The sequence below is a fragment of the Capsicum annuum genome, chromosome 3 (genome assembly GCF_002878395.1).
Source record: "Capsicum annuum cultivar UCD-10X-F1 chromosome 3, UCD10Xv1.1, whole genome shotgun sequence".
Taxonomy (NCBI): Eukaryota; Viridiplantae; Streptophyta; class Magnoliopsida; order Solanales; family Solanaceae; genus Capsicum; species Capsicum annuum.
Window position 1 is genome coordinate 39,783,594 of NC_061113.1, and position 15,546 is coordinate 39,799,139.

Consider the following 15,546-nt stretch of genomic DNA (forward strand, 5'->3'; position numbering starts at 1 on the left):
GTAAGCACATTTATATTTTACTATTAGAAGTTTCAATTGGTTAATGGATCCTCACTTTTATGTTTGTCATGCAGTACCTTCTTTTCTTGGTGCTGGCGGCTAAAGAGAGACTCATAGATTTGAACCATATTTGTAGTACGAATATTTTTTTTCTATATTTAAAATCTTTCCTTATTTTAATAGTTAAATCTTTAGAAATTTTTTGATTACTTAAATATTTTACAAATTTGATATTTCTTATATTTTTCTTATTCAAATGTTTTCAAATTTATTTCTAGATTTTTCAAATCTTCTTAGAAACAACTTTAGTTGATTTAGACTTCTTAAATTAATAAAAAAAGATACTAATTGTCACTAATTTTGATGATTTCTAATAAGAAAAAGTTTACTATAATTATTTAATTAATTTTCAAACTCTTAAATATTAGGAAAATAGTGAAAAAATGATTTTGTCTGAAGCAGAGACTTTCAATGAAGGGTAAAAAATTTAAATAATATTTCTATGGTCTTTCACATTTTTAATATATTATAGATTATACATACACACACACACTATCGTTGTTTTAAAGTCTTGTGAAATCTTTAGTGTAATTTTGATGACCCTAAACTCCTTTTAAAAAAAAAACTTTGGGTAAGAGGTTCAAATATGTCTAAAGTTGAGGATCGTAAAGCTTAATAATATTCAGAGGCGGATCTAGGATTAAAAGTTTGTGGGTTCTTCATGTTAGATAAAAAAAATTAGTAACTAAGGAAATTTGAACACACAACCAAGAGGTCACTAAAACTTCTACAAGTCCTTATACTCGAATAGGACAACAATACACTTCGTTTATGGGTTCCCAACTTATAATTCTTATATTTTTACTAGATTTCTCTATATAAATACTAGATCCACATGGAAGTTACTGGGTTCTCGAGAACCCCCCACTCAGGCCCCTAGATCCACCCCTAATCATATTTATGATTATCTTAAATTTGAACTATACAAATAATATGCCAACTTAAGTTTTGATATTGAAGTTTAAGTTTTGTGCACTTAGAGGTTATTTAATTTTTTTACATAAAAATTAAAAAAGAAAAAATTGAGTAATCTAGAACGACAAGTTTACCTAACAGTACACTGACACGGTGACACTAAGCTTACAAACTTAAATTCATTCCCTGCCTTGGAAAATCCATATTTTTAAATTATTATTAACATGAGGTAATATAAGGTAGCTAGAAGAAAGACTAAGTTAACAGTTATGATGGCTAAGGCAACAACTTTTAAGAGCTTTTATGCGACTTTAGAGGAGAAAAATGGGAATAAGAACTTGTATAGGCTTGCCAAGCCCGGGAAGTGAAGGGCTCGTGACCTTGACCGAGTAAAGTGCATCAAGGAGGAGGATGATACAGTGTTGGTTAAGGATGCCCTCATTAGGAAGATGTGGCAGTCCTATTTTCATAAACTTTTGAACGACAGGGGGAAAAAGGTTTCGTGTGAGGGACTTGGAGAATTCTAAGAGGTGTAGCGATTATGGTTATTATAGGCGTACAAGGTTGAGGAGGTTGGAGGGGTTATTTGCAAAATGCATAGGGGTAGGGCGACTAAGCCAGACAAGATTTTGGTGGATTTTTAGAAAAGCACTGATGGGCAGGTTTTGAGTGATTGACAAGGTTGTTCAACATCATTTTAGGGGGGAGAAGATGCCCAAAGCGTGAAGGTTTAGTCGATGATTCCATTATATAAGAACAAAGGGGAGATTCAGAATTGCAATAACTATAGGGGTATCAAGTTCTTGAGTCATACTATGAAGGTTTGGGAAATGGTGGTAGAGTTGAAGCTGAGAAGGATCGTGACTATCTCTGAGAATCAGTTCGGTTTCATATCTGGTCACTCAACTATTGAGGCCATTCACCTTGTAAGGAGATTAGTGGGGTAGTTTCAGGAGAAGAAGAAGGACATACAAATGGTGTTCATTGATCTTGAGAAAGCATATGATAGAGTTCCCAAAGAGATTCTGTGGAGGTGCTTGGAGGCTAGAGGGGTGCGCGTGGCTTACACTAGGTTAATTCAGGACATTTATGATAGAGCAAAGACTCATGTTAGGACGGTGGGTGGAGATTCAGAGCACTTTTCAGTTTTGACAGGGTTGCACCAGGGATTGACTCTTAGCCTTTTTTTATTTGCCTTGGTGATGGATATTTTGACGTGACGTATACAAGATGAGGTTCCTTGGTGTATATTATTTGCATATGACGTGGTACTGATTGACGAGACTCTACAGAAGTTAATGATAAGTTAGAGATTTGGAGACATGACCCTTTAGTCTAAAGGATTTCGGTTGAGCAGGACCAAGACAGAATACTAGGAATATAAGTTTAGTGATTTATCGCGGGAGGCTGACGTGGTAGAAAACTAGATTCTCATGTTATTCAGAAGATGAAGAGTTTCAAGTATCTGGGTCTATGATTCAGGAGAATGAGGAGATTGATGAGGATGTCACACACCATATTGGTGTAGGGTGGTTCAAATGGAAACTTGCTTCGAGAGTCTTATGCAATGAGAAGGTACCTCTGAAGCTTAAAGGTAAGTTCTACAGAGTGATAGTCCAACCAGCTATGTTGTATGAAGTGGAGTGTCGGTCAGTTAAGAACTTCCACATTCAAAAGTTGAAGTGGCAGAGATGAAGATGTTGTGATCGATGTGTGGCCTTACTAGGAAAAATAAGATGAGGAATGAGATTATTCGGAAAAAGGTTGGAGTGACTTTGGTGGAAAACAAGATGAGAGAAGTGAGGTTACATTGGTTCGGGCACGTTATGAGGAGGGGCTCGGATGCTCTGGTTTGAAAGTGTGAGACACTGGTTGTGTATGGTTTCAGGCGGGGTAGAGGTAGGTCGAAGAAATATTGAAGGGAAGCGACTAGGCATGATATGGAACAGTTACAGCTTCCAGAGGACATGATCCTTGATAGGAAGATTTAGAGGACGCGAATTAGGGTAGAGGGTTAGGGGGTAGGAGTGCATCGATAACAGTAGGGGAGAGTACTTTATTTGTGTCTGAAGTTTCTTGTTCGTGGTGTTTGAGTGATGTCTCGAATAGATAGTTTATAGTATTATCTTGTGGCTGTATTGTTTTTTGTATTAGCTAGCAGTGTTAGTTTATTTTGCATACTGTATTAGTGTATATGCATTTATATTTTGTGTCTGTTATATTGTTATCGGTCCTGAGTTGGGGGTCTATCGAAAATAACCTCTCTACTGCACCTGAGGTAGTGGTATGATCTGCGTACGCTCTACCTTTCCTAGACCCCATTATATGGAAATACTTTAGATATGTTATTGTTGGTTGTTGTATTAACATGAATATTGGTTCTATGACTGACACGTGTCTCCAAGATTCTTAATGACCACTAATTCTAAGCAAATAAAGAAAACGAAGGTACCACTCACCCCGGGTGTGTTAGCATTACGATATGGTTAACGCGCCCCCCCCCCCCCCGCCCCAAAAAAAAGCATTATTGAAATTTAAAAAAATAAAAACGGAGGGCCTCCCAACATGGCCTTTAATCCACCGAAAGACCACTTTGAATTCTATAGTATTCAACTCACAATTATTAAAATCTTCTTTTTTTTTTTTTTTTGGTAGTTTGGTTGGAAAATAGTTATCCCTGAATAACTAATTTTGGAATTAATTATTTCAAGATTATTTAAAATAATTTATCTCATCATGAATAAGTTATTTCAGTGTAAATAGCGAATAAGTTATCTCGATATTGATTAATTCCTCCAATCAAATATAAGATAAAATGTATTTTATCTCAGGATTACTTAGAATATTAAAATCCTTTTCCCACGAATAAAGAGAGTTTACTGGGCATGTCCATGAATGCAATTTTATTTAGATTTTTAAAGTTGAAATTGGAGTTGACGTTGTATTTAAATATTTTTTAACATAAATATATAAATTTTAATGTAATTTATCTAAAATATATGAAACAATTTTAAAAAATTATTTTTGTAAACAATATAAAAAATTTTGAGATAAATTTGAAAAAGAAAAATTTAGAAAAAGTAAAAACAAGATTTTGAGTATTTTTTAAGTTTCAAATATAATTTTAAATTATATTTAAAATTTTTATGATTAAAAGCTATTTTTTAAATAAAGTGAAAAAATATTTTGAGAAAATTTCAAATATTTTCATGTTATTACGAATAGATTATTACTTTCTCCGTTATATATTAATTGATCATCTTACTAAAAATCAAAATTAATTGATCATTTACTAAATCAAAATATAATAAATATTATTTTTTAATTTTTCTCTATAATTAATATACGCTTTAAAAGTTTAAATAAATTATTTTTATATTCATTCATTAATATGGATTAAAAATACTATATAGTAATAAAATTGATTAACAATGTCAACAATATGAGACGAATATCAAATACCGAATGAAAATGAGGTTTTAACCACACGTGCCACCGCACGAGGCAGTCACGTCACAGACCAATAGCATTACGTTTTTGTCAAATGGGACCCACCCATGATAGTCACAAACTTCTCCTCATATTCCCCGTATCTTCTCACGCGCGCGTGTAACCCAACCTCCACGACAACAATCTCTGCAACTAGCTTAGGCACTGTTTGTTGTACAAGAATTACAAAATTCCGAGCCAACCAAAAATCAACGTTCACCCTTCAAACTTCTTTCGATTTATCCGATGATGTAATGAAATCCACCAAAATACCCTCCACTCAATTTCAATTGAACTTTTTTTTTTTGTTCTATGATTGCCGTGTGACTGTTCGTTTTTTTTTGGGGTGCAAATGGAGCTGTTTGATTCTCAATTGAAGCTTTTTTTGCGTTTTTAGGTAATAATTACTTATATCCTTTTCATTTCTTTCAATAATTTTGATGTTTTTCGTCTAAATTTTGTGTTATTTGAATGTTTATTGATGGAAATGCTTGCACCCAAGGGTGTGGCCTAGTGGTCTCAGGTTTGAATTCTAGCAGAGGTAAAGAACACCAGACAATTCTTCCCATCTGTCCTACCGTTGGTAGATAGAGTTACCTGGTATTTGTTGGTGGTAGGAGGTGGCCGTCGATTTAGTCGATGTGCGCGAAAGCTCACCACGGTTTTCCGAAAAAGAAAAGGCCATAATCCTGAATTCTTGATTTAGCTTCATGTTTCCTTGTGTGTGGTGTGTGTGTGTTTGGGATTGGAAAGTGATTGGGATTATCTTCCATCCCAAAGGGGTGATTTTTTTGGTAACTGTGGTGTCGGTGCTAGCTTGTGCGCAGGTTTTAGGTAATTCTGTCCATTAAGGCTAGGAAAGATGGGAAGAAATCACCTACTTTTTTCGTTTCTATTGGGCATCCCAAAGGAGTGATTGTTGATTTCTGCATGGCTTCATGACTGTAAATTTGACATATATTTTATTTTTTCTAATTTTGATTGTTTTACAGATAGGAGGGTGTGGAGGGTGCGTATTAGGGTAGAACATTAGTAGGTAGTGCAGTGTTATCTTTATTTTCTAGGGTTTAGGCTTGTTGGTGTTTATGGTTGTACTAGCTGTGACTGTAGTTCATGCTTTTGATATCTGTCATCGTCTGTTGTTTATTGTGTTTCAGTTATCACACTATTTTTGTTGTTGTTCTTGTTCTGTTCATACTTCATATAGGCTTTCCACTGCTTTCCTTGTTAGTTGTTATGCTTTCTTCTTATTTGTACTTGTATTTGTTGTACTTGAACCGAGGATCTTTTCAAAATAGCCTCTTTATCTCCACGAGATAGTGGTAAGGTTTGCGTACACTCTACCTCCCTAGACCCCACTTGTGGGACTTGTGGGATTTCACTGGGTATGTTGTTGTTTTTGATTGTCTTATTGTTGCTGCAATTGGATTTCTCTTGTGGGGGGCTGGGGTGGGCTAAGTTGCCTTACAACATTCTTTATAGTTTGCCTAGAAGAAAAAACAGGAAAAAGCAAAGATTTCATATATGCATACCAATTATTTGGAATTAACTTAGTTGATATGAACCTTTTGCGAGGATAGGAGTTTGCTTGGGGCATTTATAATCTAGTCAGCGACTAGAAGGATTCGTTCAGTCTAATTTGGGCTTGAAGCATAGTTAAATTGATTATGTTTCCTGTTTTTGCATAGATTAAGTAGGTTGAGATTAAAAGTTTCAACTTTGACTCTGAGTCTGGACTTCTTACAACTTTGTTTTCAGTTTATCTGGTGGGGGTACTGAGATTAAGGCGGAAGCTTTAGGTTAAAGCTGATGTCTAGTGCTAAATTAACTTGACATGATTAATTCTATTCCGAGCAAAAGGGAAAAGATGAATATAAGAGGTTAGCCTTGTAGAAACATGGTTTAATAGCTGGTGGATTTTTCTTGCATTCTGAAATTTATTCATCTCTTATCCGGTTTGATAATACTACACACTACACAACTTCTATCACTACCCAACTCCAGTGTTATCAAAAGAAAAAAGCGTAAAAAAGTTGTAAGATCCATTGGGGCTTTTCAAAAACATGAATAAAGTGTGGGCTGTAATTTTAAAAAGCGTAGATAGAAAAAAAATACAAATATATTTGTTTAGTCTAAGATTAATATTTATAAGCTTCAGCGACAAATATATGAACAAAAGAATTGAAAAAATTTTCGATTAAGTGAAATATCAATTGTTTAGTGTCGGCTCTTCAAAAGAGGCTCATTGGCGAGAAAAAAGTATGCCTTTGAAAATTGATGATGACACTGAAGATACATTAAGCAGGCAAAGCGCTCAACACGTTTTGAGCCTCGGTTTAGTGCTTAAGCGCACCTTTGATAACACTGCTCAGCTCAGAGCTACATTTGTTTGGTAGTGTCTCATTCAAGTCCTATTCTCTTTCTGCCATTGCAGCCAAAGACGAGATTCAAGCCTTTTTTTCCCAACACATGCTATGCTCATTCTTTGTGCTAAAATTGCTCTCTTTTTGCATGTAATCTCGACTCTAATAACTTTGCTCTTGTATGGTTGAATCCTTGCTATACATGCAAGAGAATGAAAGTCTTGATGTCAACTTAATTCCTTTCCTTCTAAATTCACGGAAGAAAGCATTAATCTTTCTTCTTTTTTTTAAATTAAAAATAACCTTGATGTCCAACCAACTTTCTCGCATCTCGACTAATTCAACATGGTACCTTCTAACTCCACCAGCACAGGTACTGGATACTTAGAAAGAAATCACCTAGTGTTTTTGCTTTTGCTAGGATTTGAACCTGAGACAAGAAATCATAAATCTTTTGGTTTGATTTCTTAAAGAAATAATTCTATTTGGATTTCTATAAAAAAGCTAAAAGAATGGCAGCCTGGTGCATGAAACATCCCGTTCATACGGGGTCTTGGGAAGAGTCGCTTCACAAGAAGTTGTGATATAGGCAGGCGTACCCTGACACAAGCATAATTACATAAACGGCTAAGTCTGTTGGGATTTCTAATGTGGATATATCTGAAAAATGCACAGTATTTCCATATGTACTACAATGGTGCAATTCTTCTTTATTTTATTCAACATTTCTACAACTTAAAATTGTGAATGTGATGAGTATCTTTGGTTGGCAACGTTGCAATACTAGTGATAAGTTACATCGAATTAGTATGGTTACAAGAAAGAGTCCTGATGTACAATATGTTCTACTTGGAAGTTTCCAGGGTCTTGCATCATCTTACTCTCAAGTCATGCTTGATTTCTTTGCTTGGTTGTAAGTTAGCTGTCACAGTGACATATAACTTTCATTTGAGGGTTTAGCATGTAACTATCATGCAGCTTCTGCATTTGCTGAATTTTCACCATTGATAAAACTATGCTTGACCATCTAAATTTTCCTATTATAAGGCAAGAAATTATCTTGTATACTCCTGTTCAGTTGTAGCATGCTTGTTGTTTCTGTTGATAATAATCGATGCTACCAGCTATCTATGTTGTTAATGACTTAATTTTTTTAAATGATTATTTTCTTCTTTTATATTTTTTCCTTATAATTGTGTCCAGTCATGAGCACCATGGGTGCTTAATAATCCTACATGCAAAGTATGTTACGCATTGGCTTTCAGGTTCTTGGAATTTTGATTCTGATGCCTGCTGATGATGCAGGAATCAATCTTGCCCACAGGATACTAAGAAATTGAAAGATACTAATTGAGGAGAATATAGTAGTGTGTTGTACTCCTTCACAAAGTTCAAATGGAAGCACGTCCTGCTGTGTCTGTTCAAAATGTGGTTGCAAGTCAACTTAGTAATTGTGGTGCATCAGGGACGCTTTCTTCTTCCCTGTGTATGTTTCCAACAGCCCTAGGAGAGAAGTACCCTAAGTTTCCAGACTTGCAGCAGGCTTCAATGGAGAAGGAACTCAAGCAACATCCTGGAACTGTTGCCTCTTCGTTGCCTTCCAACAGTGGGGCTGTTGGTCATATGTTCTCATCATCATCAGGATTTTCTGCAGATCTCCATTTCTCATCTGTTTCAACCCAGGAAAAACATTCAGGACCCACATCTTTCATTTCTCAGTCAACATATAGTGAGACATCGATCACATTTCCTCATTCGGGAGTTCTTCAATCCACAGCATCAAGCCAATATTTGAATGAAAACCATGAACCCTGGTGTATAGATCCATTACCTAATTTCCTTGATTATTCAGTGGATACCCCTGTCCAGAATAGTCAGGTAGCTTGTAGCGATAAACAAAGTGATTGGCAGGAATGGGCAGACCTTGTAATTAATGATGAAGATGCTCTAACTTCTAATTGGAACGACATCATGGCTGATACAAGCATTGCCGACTTGGAGCTGAAGGTTAGTTTATTCTGCATTGACTGCTCAATTTATATTCCCCATTCATTTGCTTTTCCTGTTCTTACTCTTTTTATACGTGCTAAAAGAACAAAAGGAGGGATCCATTCTTATCTTGCCTGTTGTTTGTTCAAACATGCAGTATCAGGAGGAAAAACAACCTTTAAATTTCCAAATGCAGCAAGTCCAAGAATCAGAGCAAATCCCGGCTGTGCCTGTAGAAAATTTAGCTATTGCTCCTGCATCCTCCCCTGCAAGTAGTGCTGCAACAAAGCAACGCATGCGTTGGACACCAGAACTTCATGAAGCCTTTGTCGAAGCAGTCAACAAGCTTGGTGGAAGTGAAAGTGATTTCTCTCCTTACATCATTTTTAATACAGATCTCCTTGTTGTGCATCATAAACCGACTTTTGGTAATAGACTGTTGTCTGACTCTCTGATTGTACCTGAGCTGCAGGAGCTACTCCCAAAGGAGTGCTAAAATTGATGAAAGTTGAAGGTTTGACCATCTATCATGTAAAAAGCCATTTGCAGGTTTGTTCTATCTCATGTCCCTCAAGTTGGTCCCTCTTAGAGATGGACCTGTTGTATTTCTTAATTGATGGGTGTGAACCATTTTTCTGGAAATGCAGAAATATCGAACAGCTAGATATAAACCAGAAGCATCAAAGGGTATGTAGAAATTTCTCATTCTTTTGTGCTTGCCAATGTGTCTCCTTTTTCATTCATTTTACTTTTCTCTTTTCTCAAGCAATTTTAAAGAAGTGTTTGGTTCTTGTTCTTGACTTTTTTGTTGTTGTCAAGCTGTGAAAATCATTTGAGCCAGTAGATGTCTAATTTTTGTTAAGTTCTTGATATCTGAAAGGTTCTTCACTAGCGAGTGCATGCGTATGTTTGTGTGTTTGCATGTTTTAATTTTTATTCATATGTCAACTTATTGTTTTTGTATTTAAATCTCATGTGAAATTCTTCAATCTATATTTATGCATGGTAGCAGTTGATGAGATTATTCTTAGGCAGCTCTTCATATGCTAGCTTTCTAGTGCATAATCAATGAGCTTTCTCTTGTTGTAGCAATAAGATGCCCACGAAGAAATTCTATGTTGGATCTGAAAGATTTGGACCTGTGAGTTATCAACTAGCTTTTGAAGCAATGAGTCTCAAATCAGGTCTTTAGTTGGTACTATATCAGGAACGTGGACTTGTGTTCTGTTTGAGAACTTCGTGTGAGGTGTTTTTTTTTTTTTTTTTCAATGTTTGGGTTGAGACTTGGTCAAGAGTTGAATGAGATAATATTTTGGGAAAGTTATACTGTAGGAAAAATTAAAAGTTTGGGACTATTTAAGGAAACCAGTAAACTTTGCGCACAATTTCCAACATCAGGTACTTTGTTTTGTAACATCACTTCTCATAGCCTAGTTCACCCCCACAATGTAATTCTTTTGCATGTGCACCCCCTCCCCCCCTCCCCCCCCCCCCAAAAAAAAAAACCCTCTTCTCTCCTTAGCTGAATTGTGTTTGCTCTTACACTGGGTGCAGTATTTTTTCTTCTTAACTCCTGTTTTTGTCTTGCTATAAGACATAAATTTATTAATATAACCCCAAGATGGTAGTGCCCAGTAAAAACACAGTTTGCTGGGTGCGAGTCTCTTATAACTGCAGGGATTCCAAAAACTCCCAACATTAAAATCAATGCCATTACTTGTTAGTAAAAGAAGCATTAACTTTTCAGTTAAAATAAATTCTCGTACCAGAGACTACTCCTGCATCTCTTCTTTCCTGAATCTGTTGCTTTTTCACTCAATGTAAGAACTAAAATAGACCCCCCTCCCCCCCTCCCCTCTATTTTACCCACTTTAATTGAAAATCTGTTCCATGATGGACATGTTTTGGCGAAGGCTAGTTTTGGGGATGAAAAATCTTACCTGGAAGGGCGTCAGTATGTTGAACATCCCTAACAGGAAATAGAGAGTATTATAAACTTTATGGTGTTTTGTAACAAAATCCGAGCGGGTCTTTTTCTGACCTGAGTCAGATGCTCTTCAACTTAAATGGTTAATCAGCATAATTATTTCATTGCTAAATATCCTGTGTATTTCTTGTCATTTGTCATTTTCAGGTTGTGATTAACTAACTTCGATCCATTCTTGTCTTCTGATGATTTTGGTTACTGACTTTCTTTTCTTTCGTCTCATAGCAGGGTCTTCAGAGAAGAAACAATCTTCACTAGATGATTTGTCATCTCTGGACTTAAAAACGTAAGTTGCTGTTCCATGTCCGCCGCTCTATTGATCAGATGTTATATATCCTCTGAAAATATTGGTATAACTATTGCAAGTCACTTTATTATTCCATGCATAAGAGAAACTTCCGTGTTATATCCTTTATGAAGTTATAACGTAAGCCTTCCCCTTATCTCCTTCATTTCACTTTATACCCTGACTGTTACCCAATTGCACCCTCCTCCCCACCCCCAACTGGAACAAAAGAATATCTCTGCTTGGTACAGTATATAGGAAGAGTGACTTGTTTCTTTCTCTCGCCAAACTTCTATCCTGCTCAAAAGACCTTTGAACTGGCATCTTAGCTGCTTAGTTTTTTTCAGTATAAAATTCTCCTCCACAGGGGGGATTCTCTCTATCCGCTAGCTAGTATTGGAAATTTAATAGTTTTCTTTTCCTCACCTAAAATAACAGATTCTCGAATTTTGTGCAAGGGACAACCTGAGTTTCCAGTAATCAGGGGTTGGCCCACCACTGGTCCAGAATCTCCTCTTCATTGTCACCTTCTTTCTTCTAGCTCTTCTAGATTTTCCCTTCTGAAAATTCATCATTGGATATGTTATCCACAACCTCTGAAGAACAAAAGCTGGAAACATGGGCCATGGCTGCTCAGTGATGTCTCTGTCTTTTTTGATGAACTCGTGATGTATGTTCCTTGTGATGAGCCAATTCTTTGACATGCAGAATTGTTTTCTCTTGGGCTTGATCCGGGAGGTATCTGTTTTATTGGTCTTGGGTATGGTCTGGTTTTGGTGACAGAAGTTTCAGTTTCTGGTTTGTGGTGTGGGCATTGGTTTAGATAAGGATTTTCGGATTTAATGTTCTGTTTGATCGTTATCTGTCTTGATAATGTTTTCAGATTGTGGATGTGGCTTAACCTGTTAGGTCTTACGCCATAGGCGTCATAGGTTTCGATATTTTCAGAGGGATGGGAGTCATCCCCTTTTTTTCCTGTGACATTGTGCTTTTTATTAAACAATTCCTGGGCCAACAAAACGTTCACATCAACATAATGCACACACTTGATTTTGTCATGTTTTTGAAAATATCCTTTGCCTGGTTAATTTGGATTGCTTGTTTATCCTCTAATTTGCAATAGAATTAACTGACTATTACCAGCTTGATCTACCATCATTTGCAATCACGACATAGTTTCTATATCGTCCTCAATGGCGACCTACCTGATGTGGATACCACAAAGCAGCGTCCCGGAATGCATTTATATAACCTTAGCATGTGGTCTGTCCCCTTATCACTAGGCATCACATGATGCTTAGGTTCTGTTTAATTAACATTCTGGTTTGGCTTGCATATAGGAATGTGATTTGCATTTTGCAGGCAACCTATTAGTATCATGTACATGCTAAAATTGTACAAGTTTGAAAACTCTGCATTTCAAAATATTCAAATAATTACAACAGAAATACATTAGTTAAAATGACTATTGGAAAGCCAAACTTGACAATTTTTCTGGAGGGTAAATTTCTCAAGTCAGGAGGACGGTGTGGTGTTGTTGTTGGATTCTCAGGATGTTTGTAAGAAGGATAGTTTTAAGTATCTGGGGTCTGTGATTCAGGGGAATGATGAGATTGATGAGGATGTCACTAAACGTATTGACGCAGGTTGGATGAAGTGGAGGCTCGCCTCGGGAGTGTTGTGTGATAAGAAGGTGCCACTTAAGCTTAAAGGCAAATTCTACAGAGTGACAGTCCGTCCGGCCATGCTGTATGGAGTGGAGTGTTGGCCAGTCAAGAACTCCCATATTCAACGGTTGAAGGTGGCGGATATGAGAATGTTGCGTTGGATGTATGGACTAACTAGAGAGAATAAAGTTAGGAATGAGATTATCCGGGAGAAGGTGGGAGTGGCTTCGGTGGAGGACAAAATGCGAGAAGGAAGGTTGAGATGGTTTGGGCATGTGATGAGGAGGGGCACGATGCCCCTGTTCGGAGGTGTGAGAGGCTAGCTTTGGATGGCTTCAAGAGGAGTAGAGGTAGGCCTAAGAAATACTGGAGGGAGGTGATTAGGCATGACATGGAACTGCTTCAGATTACTGAGGACATGACCCTAGACAGGAAGGTGTGGAGGTCGCAGATTAAGGTAGACGGCTAGGGTGAGTGTGTAGGTAATCGCTAGGTGATAGGGGAGTTTGGATGTGGTGGGTGTTTTAGGCCTGTGAGGGCATGTTACTACCACATGGGTATCTATGTTCTTATTTCATATTCCGTATTGTTTGTATTTCTCTTATTTCCCATTTCTCTGAGACTTATTGTTCATATTTTTCTCTCTCTTATTTCTGTTATGCTATACAACCTGTTTCATGTCTCATTACGACCTTGGTATACTATTCTCTATCTTGAGCCGAGGGTCTATCGAAAACAGTCTCTCTACTTCCTCGGAGGTAGTGGTATGGACTGCGTACATTTTATCCTCCCCAGACCTCACTTTGTTGGAATATACTGGGTCTGTTGTTGTTGTTGTTGTTGTTGTTTTAAAGCTGACTAATCTCTGAAGATTCAAAATTCTCTTGCACATAAACTAATGAGAGGAATTCCTACTTCTACATGTATTGGGTGTATCATTTAATTATTACAAGTTACTTTATAATGGACACCAAAAACATATAATAAAAGTGAACCTAAACAAAAAATGGTGGGCTCAAATTTTTTTCTTGGATTTCTACACCATCTCTCTTAACTTATTTTACTTCTGTTATTAGGAAACATGAAATGTACTTAGTAGTGGAAGATGTTTAGTTGACGGATCTATTTGTAACCCAATAGGAGAAAGACGCGCTGGGTGAGTGGGTGGGTGGAGGTGGGATGATGGCCGGATAGGTGGTGAATTTTATGCATGTATTATCTAACATGGCACTAATGGTGCTTCGAATCAATGACTAGGTAGTAGCTTCTGGGGTTCTATTTATGTAATTTTGAGTTTCCTGTTATATCTTATTTGTCTTTTTTAGTTGCACACTTGCTTCATTCAAATGTGGTGTGTTGGGCTGTGATACAGGGGAATTGAGATCACTGAGGCATTGCGGTTGCAGATGGAAGTTCAGAAGCGTCTCCATGAACAGCTCGAGGTATGGAATCTTTCTGTTGAAATAAAAAGTACAAACACTTCGATTGGTGGTCATTGCTTACAACTTCAACAAAGACCTGTCTGTTATATGAGAATATCTGCTTGTCTTGTTTTATTTTCTTATGTATAACTTCTGGCTTCTTATGGCCTTTCCGGGTCTTCCATTCCAATGGTAATAAGATAATTCTGAAGATAACTGAAGTGCACGTTAGATTTTTTTCTTTGTACTTTTTCTGTTTAATTTATAACGTAAGCAATATCTGTAGGTTTCTCTTCCTTCTTGTTGAAGATCTAATGAGATATAAATAGTTAATCCTTTTGATTAGTCAGTTTTGAGTTGATCATAGTTCAGTGTTGGCGCTAAAATCTTCTCTATCATGGGTGACAGAATAGCTTTCTTATGCCATCGATAAAATGAACAGCCAGCTTGTCCAATCTCTTATTTGATTGTCTGGTGGTAACTAACTTGCAGCACTTGCGATGTTATGTGCACTTATATTGTCATGTACATTTGCAGATTCAAAGAAATTTGCAGCTGCGTATAGAAGAACAGGGGCGATACCTCCAGATGATGTTTGAGAAGCAGTGCAAGTCAATGCCTGGTGTGGACTTGGCTAAAGGCTCATCATCCACGGCAGATGATGCCTTTGCACAGTTGTCAGATGCAGTTCAAAATTCCCCTGGCACAAACGATCCTGGAGTGTCAAAATTTGTTACTGCTAAAGAGGTTGATGAGAAACAGAAACTGCGGGAAAGGGAAGTTCTTGAAGATCCTGAGACAAATATAACCAGCCCATCTGATTCACCACCTTTAAAGCGCTCTAAATTGGATGAATAAGGATTTGTAGGTTCAAAAAACTATTGGTAGAATAGTTATATTTTGATGCTTGGAACATCAAATCCTTGATTAGAACAGAGTTGGCTCGTGAGAGCTAAAAATACCATGGTATTCTTTTCATAGACAATATCTAGAGGGGCCACGACATGTCCTCTCTTTTGAAATAGATCATAAAGAAATATTGAACCTGTATGTTGTATTCTGGAAATTGTAGGTTGTCAAATGTGAAATGTAAACTGTATCTCTCTTTCACGACATGTCAAATGTGAAATTGTAGGTTGTCTGAACATGAATTGTTCAGTTATAGTCTTATGTATCAGGAAGGAAAATAGTTCTTGTTGCTTGGATTCTAATGAGTCACATTATGTAAATATAATCTTTGCTAAAGATGCTGTTTCTTCTTTTCTTAATCATGTTCAAGAAGGCTTAGGAATTCTAGAGTAGTGATTATTAGTCTTCCCTGTTATCTTCCTTCATCATGTAGAAGACTAGTTTTGGTTTATTACAAGTA

At 36.8% G+C, this 15,546-nt stretch overlaps 1 protein-coding gene across 2 annotated transcripts; it reads left to right on the plus strand.

The window, feature by feature from the left end:
- The first annotated feature begins 4,490 nt into the window (after positions 1 to 4,490).
- Positions 4,491 to 15,422, plus strand: LOC107863907 (protein PHOSPHATE STARVATION RESPONSE 1). 2 transcript variants are annotated; one of them, XM_016710105.2, is made up of 8 exons: positions 4,491 to 4,861; positions 8,133 to 8,834; positions 8,974 to 9,178; positions 9,289 to 9,365; positions 9,464 to 9,503; positions 11,032 to 11,089; positions 14,129 to 14,198; positions 14,715 to 15,422. In XM_016710105.2, the coding sequence occupies exons 2-8, from the start codon at positions 8,223 to 8,225 to the stop codon at positions 15,033 to 15,035; spliced, it is 1,383 nt and encodes a 460-aa protein (XP_016565591.2). In that variant the 5' UTR covers positions 4,491 to 4,861; positions 8,133 to 8,222; the 3' UTR covers positions 15,036 to 15,422. The 2 variants fall into 2 exon arrangements, with proteins under 2 accessions (XP_016565591.2, XP_016565589.2); XM_016710103.2 differs by having other exon boundaries at positions 4,580 to 4,861; positions 11,029 to 11,089.
- The last annotated feature ends 124 nt before the right edge of the window (positions 15,423 to 15,546 follow it).